Here is a 7,871-nt window from a genome sequence, read left to right on the forward strand (position 1 = left end):
CAACAACCTTGGAAGGTAGATGTCATTATTAGTCCCCCATTTTACAGTTGAGACTAGCGATATGTTGTATACAAGAGATACATTTGAAACAGAAAGATACACACATACACTAGAGTAAAGGACTGGAGAAGAATCTAACATGCTTCAGCTGAAGTAAAAAAGGCAGGAGTAATAAGCATGATCTCAGACAAAGCACAAGCAAAAATAGACCTAACTGAAATATATAAACAGGAAAACTATATTTTGCTAAAAGGTGCCATACACAATGAAGCAATACCAAAAAATTTTACAGCAAGTTTCTCTGACAAAGGCTTCATTTCTCAAACATATAGGAAACTGAGTCATAAAAATAAAAGTTATTCTTCAATTGATAAATGACTAAAGGATGTAAATAAGCAGTTTTCAGAAGAGGAAATCAAAACTATCTATAGTCATATAAAATGTTACAAATCACTATCAATTAGAGAAATGAAATTAAAAAAACTCTAAGTACCACCCCATACCTACCACATTGGCTAATTTGACAGAAAAGAAAAATGACAAATGTTGGAGGGGATATGAAAAATTGGGACATTAATGCATCGATATTGGATTTGTAAACAGATCCAACCATTCTGGAGAGCAATTCAGAACTAGGGCCAAAATTATAAAATTGTGTATACCCTTTGACCCAGAAATACCACTACTAGGTGTATATCTCAAAGAGTGCAAAGAAAAAGGAAAAGAACCTATGTGTACAAAATATTTATAGCAGCCCTTTTTGTGGTGTCTACAGTTATTTTAAGTGGAATTTCTCTTTTTGTCTCTTCCTGCTGGATCTTCTTGGTGGCTTATTTATCTCCTGCAACTTTGTTGAAGTTGCTAATTAATTCAATTAGGGTTTTTTTTGGTTGACTTTCCAAGATTATCTAAATATACCACCATATTGTCTACAAAGAGTGACAATTTTCTTTCCTTGTTGCCTATTTTAATTACTTCAACTTTTCATTCTTTTACTGCTATAGCTAACATTTTCAGTACAGTATTGAATAGCAGTGGTAATAATGGGCATCTTTGCTTCATGATGGTTTTAGATAAATATTACTTCAAGATTTTAAGAAAAGCTCCATTTATTCATATGCTTTCCAGTATTTTTAATAAAAATGAGTGTTGTATTTTGTTAAAAAGCTTTTTCTGCATCTATTGAGATATTCATATGGTTTTTGTTGGTTTTGTTACTGATGTGGTTAATTATGCTCATAGTTTTCTTAATATTGAACTAGCCCTGCATTCCTGGTATAAATTCCACCTGGTTATGATTTTTGTGATATATTGCTGTAATCTCCTTCATAGTATTTTATTTCTTTCTTTAATTTTTTTAAATTTTTTTTTTGCATCAACAACCATTAAGGAAATTGGTCTGTAGTTTTCTTTCTCTGTTTTTGTTTATCAAGTTTAGGTATCAGCACCATCTTTGTGTCATAAAAGGAATCTGGTAGGATTCCTTCTTTACCTTTTTTCCAAATAGTTTATATAGTATTGGTATTTTTTTTTAATAAGAGACCATTGATAGCTGATTCAATTTCTTTTTCTGAGATAGGGTTATTTAAGAATTCTATTTCCTCTTCTGTTAATCTGGACAATTTTTATTTTGTAGAGATTCGTCAGTTTCAACACCCTCTCACTTAGTGACCTCACCAGCTTTCATGAGTTCAGTGATCTCTATGCAGGTAACCCATAGGTCTATATATACAGTCCTAGTCTCCTGAACTCCAGTGCTGTATCACCCATAACTTACTAGACATTTCCAAATTGATCTCTTGTAGAGATCTCAAATTCAATATGTACAAAACAGAACTCACTAGTCCTACTCTCAACTCATTCCTCTTATGAATTCCCCTGAAGTGTAGGCTCAGTGAACTTTTTCCTAAAATCTTTCCCTCAAATTAGTTAAACAAAAAGGTGGCCTCAGAAACGTAATGCCATCCTTTGCAACCATGTTTGACACTACTGACCTCAACCAAGGCTATCCTCAGAAAAATTGAAGTTACTAATGAGGTTCCCCTACTTCTGATTTGAAAGTTTGGGGAAACCACTCCCCATGGGCCTTCTTTAATTTTAATTATTACCATTAGACAGGCAATCTTTTTTTTTTAATTATTTTCAACTCCAAATTCTCTTCCTCTCTCCAGCCCCTACCCTATACTTTGAGAAGGCAAGCAATATGATTCCCATTAAACATGTGAAGCCAAAAAAAAAAATCAAGAAAGATAAAGGAAGTGGAAAAAATGCTTCAGTCTGCATGCAAAGTTCATTGTTTCTTTCTCTGAAAGTAGATAGTATTTTTCATCACTTGAGTCCTTTGGAATTTTCATGGATAATTGTATTGAACAGAAAAGCTAATTCTTTTACATTTTGTTATTATTACTATATTGCCATTACTGTATACAATGTTCTCCTGATTCTGTTCATTTCACTTTGCATTAGTTCATATAAGTCTTCCCAGGTTTTTGTGAAACTATCCCCCTCATCATTTCTTATAACATAATAATATGTCATCACAATCTTATACCACAACTTGTTAAGCCATTCCCCAATTGATGAGCATTCCCTCAGTTTCCAAGTCTTTCCTATAGACAGATGATCTTTGAAATTAAGATACTGGGCCATTTCTATTTACACCTTAGTGAGGATAAATTTAGCATAAGATATCTGATAAAAATAAGATACCTGATAAGATTCCCCCATTAGATTCTAAGACCCTTCAGGGGAAGGACTGCTTCCTTTCTTCATTTATATCTCCAGTGTACCTTAGCATGGTAGTTGGCAAATAAATGCTTGTCAATGGGGATGGGGTGGTGAGAGATCCTTTCCAGGATGGCAGAATGAGTGACAGATGCAGATCAAATTCAGTAGGAAGTCATAAGAGACAGAAGAGGAAGGACAGGAGTAAGGGGAAGAAAAAAGTGCCCGAAACAAACTCCAGTGGACTTTAAAATTTTGCCTAGGGTTCTGCAGCAGCAGAACCAACATCAGGCTTGTTTAATTAGGACGGAGGCCTGGATTTACATTAATCCATGGATACTTTGTCTCCTGATCCTTTAGGGGTACAAGAACATGTGCATGTAAGATGATTGATTATTTTAAGCCTATATAGTTCATTGACTCTAGAAAAGAATAAAAGCTTCACTGGTTTATATAGGGCTCCACTTCATGGCATTATAAGGCCTCACTGAAATCAGATTCTGAAGAGGCTTAGGGGCTATGGTAGAAGCCAATGGTACTTGCCATCAGGAACCAGCAAATTAGCACTCTGGCCTTGTGTTTATACTTCTGTTCTTATGCAGACACTTTGTTTATTAACTGTCAGAGTTAGCCACAGAGGCAAAGAACAAATCTAAAAACAATGCACCACTTTAGGCTCAACAAATTCTCCTTCTGATGGGCTGAGAGAGCCTCCCTAAAAAGAAATCCAGAATCAATTAAATAAACAAAGTTGTCAACCCAAGCAAAAATCATTATTTCCAACAATGATGACATTAGCCAAATGACATAACTTATACATTAGGATTATAGGTGTCATAGGTCCACGGGTCTGACATCTACAATTCAGAAAGATCCAGTCTCTAACCTCCTCACATTTGGCTCAATGTTCTTCCACCATACAGCACGTATACACGTTAAATCCTTCTGGAACAAGGAATCTTTTTTTTTTCCTCCCCTCTCGTCTCAGTGTAATTAGTAACAATTAGTAATTAGTAACAATGGCATATTATTGATGGTCATTTACATGGAAGTGTTCATTAGAAATCATCAACATGTTATTAGAAAAATAATAAATTTATTTAAGAAAGGCTATATTTATTATTTTGTGATTATATTACAATATTGCTTTTGTATAAGTTGAAAGGATTTTTGGTAGATTGATGTTGGAAGACAAAATAATTCTCACACTGACCATTATTTTTTTTTACACAAATTAAGTATAATTCAGACTTCTTCTGAAGCAAGGCCAAAATCTCTCAAAAGTCTCAGAAGAATATAAGTAATGAATTCATTTAAATAAATTGTCTACTAAGAGAATGTAAGATTCAAATAAGAGATTCTGTATTACTATTCAGAATACAGCTCAGAGGAGGATGTTTGGCTAAAATACCAGCCAAATAAGGAAGTTACTAAAGTAGCTTAATCTATCACCATTTTGAGAGGGAGGGAGGGAGAAAAAATATACAGAAGTGATGTAACACAAACCAAAATTTGGTTCAAATCTGTCCAGTACTTTTTGAAAGAATCAGGGGCTTCATAGTATTCTTTTGACATTAAGTAAAGTGGAAGTTCGGCAGTTCTCTGCCCAATTTAGTCAAGGCAGCTGCCTGAACAAAATTATGTTGTTGTTAAGTTGTGTCCCATTCTTTTTAACCTCCATTTGGGGTTTTCTTGGAAAAGATACTGGAATAGTTTGCCATTTCCTTCTCCAGCCCATTTTAAAGATGAGAAAACTGAGGCAATAGGGGTAAAGTGACTTGTCCAAGGTCACACAGGTAGTAAGTGTCTAAGGTCATATTTGAACTCAAGTCCTCCTGACTCCAAGCCTGTCACACTATCCACTGCTTGACCTAGCTGCTCCAGTTAAATTATGCTCCTTTTTTTGGAGCAAGTTTCTAAAGCAGAGTATGAAGAAGCTCACGGTTCAGAAACATGGCCATTCTTCAGGATGTCTTGCTCTAGACCCGGCATGGCCAAAGTCATAGAAAGTTTCAAAGAATTACAACTTATATTTAAACAAGTTTTATTTTTGCATTCTAGTTTTCTTCCATTTTTCATTTCAACAAAATTTGGTTAGAGACATCCATTTGATATCGTGGACAAAATGCTGGCCCTAGTGTCCTGAGTTTAAATGCTAACTAGAGACACTTATTAGCTAAGACAACTTGCTGGTGTTCTGGCCAAGGCACTAATGGCACTTCCCTTGGCCTGGGTTTTTCCACCTAAAAAATGCAGATGATAATAGCCCCTACCTCGCAGGGTTGTTGTAGAGGTCATTGTACATTAGGTAACATATAGAAAGTGCTTTGCAAACCTTAAAGCACCATATAAATATGAGCTATCATTATTGCTTCTTTTCCTTCTTTCCATGAAGGGATTAGATTACCTGGCCTCTGAGATCTCTTCCTACCCTAGATCTATGATCCTAGGAAATGTTTCAATTCAAATTAAAAAACAATCCTACACCTACTTTTAATTGTTTAAAGTATTCTCAAAAACCAACCAAGGAAGCTAAAAACCAAAATTAAATCTTTTCAATCCAAAATGGGTAGAAAGCTCCAGGGACAAAGACCTAGAAAGTGTATCTAATTTCTTCAGAAAGAAATGGTTGCTTTTCACAGCAGGGTGTTTCTTCAGGCATCTTAATCCCAAAGCATATTTGTCTCAGTCAAGCTGTATGTGGGAATTGTGAGCTACTTGGGGCCCCCAGAATCATTATAGGGTATGGGAAATCTCAGTGAGGCAGGACTGGCAGGTCTCTGGAGAAAAGAGATGTTTTCTAACTGATACCCAAGGCATCCCTCAAGGGAACAACACCCCATTTGTGTGTAAGGTACACCTACCTCTCAATAACAGCTGCAGGGGTTTATCAGTATGTTACAAACATCCTCATCTAATTTACAAATCTAATTCACATGCTGAACTTCAGTTTACTTTTAACTTATTTTCATGATGATCCATGTCCTCTTCCTCCCATAATTTCTATTCAGGTTGAAGAAATTGTTCGGTCTTGGTTCACGAAAACTACCCTGTTGACAGTGACCTTTTTGAATGTAAACTCTACCTCTTCCCTTGTTTTAAATTGCTTCTTTACCCAAAATCTGGAAGATGGAAGAGATTTGATTCATAGTATTCTTTCCCTCTATCAGCAAAGTCAAAAATTGTCTCCAGTAAGTGAATTAAGGAGACAGACAGAGACAGACAGAGACAGAGACAAGAAAGAAAGGGGGAAAAGAGGGAGAAAAACTCCTGTATTTCACATATTTTGGTATTTATGTATAAAGAAAGGTTTAGCATGAACTCAGATGCCTCATAATTTTCCATAAATCATTCTGAGATTGTAGATGACTTCTTGGAAATCAGAATAACACTACCAATCTCCTGAATATGTGTCAGAATCAATCAATGGACCACCTAGCATTTATAAAGAGCCTACTCTGCTCTGGGCACTGTGCTTGGTGCTGAGAGGATCAAAGCTAGGGTTCTAATAAGATTCCCTGCTGGTTCATCCCCAAGCCCTCTTGAGCCACTCCAAGCCTCTTGAGCCACTTCCAAGCCTTTTGAGGCAAGGCTGGAATGAATCTCCTAAAGCAATGTCAGAATGAGGAAAGTGAGGCTAAGACAGGGTCCATGACTTGCATTAGGTCGTCCCGAAAGTCCAAAAGGTAGAGAATAAATGAATTAGAAAGAACATATTAAGCGTTTATTCTGGGCTAAGCACTACTGCAAGAGTTTTTAACCTTTTGTCGTGTCATGGACCCTTTCTCAGAGTAAAATTTTTAAATGTACAAAACAAAATACAAAGGATGACGAAGGAAACCAAGTATAGTGATTTTGGGGGGTCAGGAACCCCGGTTAAGAACCACTGCACTAGGGGGTAGCAGATTCATAATTTGAACCCACACCTTCTAATTACAAATCGTCCCTTTTCCACTATGTCCGTTAACAAGGGCTGAAAGCGGGATGCCAGACCTAGCCCCCTGGGCAGTTCTGGAGGAGATAAGACAGAGCTCCAGGCGAGTGTCAGGAACTTAGACCAAAGTTCCTGTTTCCCAATATTTGGCCACTGACCCCAAGCTATCCCTAACCCCGAGGGAGCAAACTTTCCACTCCTTGCGCTCTCTGGAGAGCCCACGAACGCACCTGAGGGCTCCATGACGCTGCTGGGGCTTCTTCTGGAGTGGAGCGCAATCAGCGCGCTGAGATGCACTGCAGCGGTGTTTGGAGAGCGAGCACCTGCGCTGTCTCTCCCGGAGCCGTGGGAACGGCGGAAGTGTACTGCCTCGCCGGCCTGGAGAGCGCTTCCTGATGCGCTCAGAGGCGCTGCGCTCCTCCCCCAGCGCTGCCGCGGGGCCCTGGTCCGGCCTCTGGCTTCTCCGGAAGCCCAGCCCCAGCGCTCCGGCCCCTCTCAGATCCCTTGCGCCTCTTTGTTTGCAGAAGTGAAACTGCCCCCCGACCCTGACCCGGCATCCTACACCTCCTACTCAAAGCTCCTTCCTCCTTCTCTCTTCCTTCCACAGGTTTCTGCTTTCTCTGTTTTACTCTTCTCCTGCCCTTGGGTCACCTTTCTATCTTAATTAATGTCTCCTTTGTCTTCTGCCCCAACAATGTGCAGTTGAAAGAGTGCTGAACTTGAGAGTCGAGGGACTTGAGCTCGATTTCAGTCGCTGCCATCTATTACTTGTGTTACCTTGGGCAAGTCAATCATTCATTCGGGCCTCAGTTTCATTATCTGAAAAAAAAAATGGGGCTAGTTGGAATAGGCCCCTTTCAATTCTACAACCTCTCAATTTGCTGTGTCTACAAAGACCTTCAATGATTAGTCCCTGCCCTCAGAGAATTTACATTTATCAGGGATGATAGAACGCATGCATTTGGGGTGGGGGATTAGGGACTGAGCCTGCGATTTCATTGATCTAAGGTACTCCTAGATGAAGAATTCCACTCTACCAGTGCAGGCAAGCACCTCCTATGCAACTCAGTCTTAGAGAATTGCCTGGAACATTTAGGGGTTAATTGACTTGGCCAGGATTGCTTCCACACATTAGTTTTGAGGCTAGCTCCTCTACCCCCAAAGAAAGTTGCCTTTCTTATTTATATGTGTGTACATAAAATAAAAACAAGGT

The 7,871-nt window shown here is 38.4% G+C and overlaps 1 protein-coding gene across 1 annotated transcript in view; it reads right to left on the reverse strand.

Annotated features, from left to right (window-relative positions):
• The window catches only part of BANK1 (B cell scaffold protein with ankyrin repeats 1), a 393,852-nt gene extending 386,709 nt beyond the window's left edge, over positions 1-7,143 (reverse strand). The window contains exon 1 of the mRNA XM_020988297.2: positions 6,889-7,143. Coding sequence (XP_020843956.1) covers positions 6,889-6,901 — 13 coding nt within the window. The 5' untranslated portion in view covers positions 6,902-7,143. The remainder of the gene's footprint in view (positions 1-6,888) is intronic.
• Between the last annotated feature and the right edge of the window lie 728 nt (positions 7,144-7,871).

Source organism: Phascolarctos cinereus, unplaced genomic scaffold (assembly GCF_003287225.1).
Source record: "Phascolarctos cinereus isolate Bilbo 61053 unplaced genomic scaffold, phaCin_HiC Scaffold_9;HRSCAF=440, whole genome shotgun sequence".
NCBI lineage: Eukaryota > Metazoa > Chordata > Mammalia > Diprotodontia > Phascolarctidae > Phascolarctos > Phascolarctos cinereus.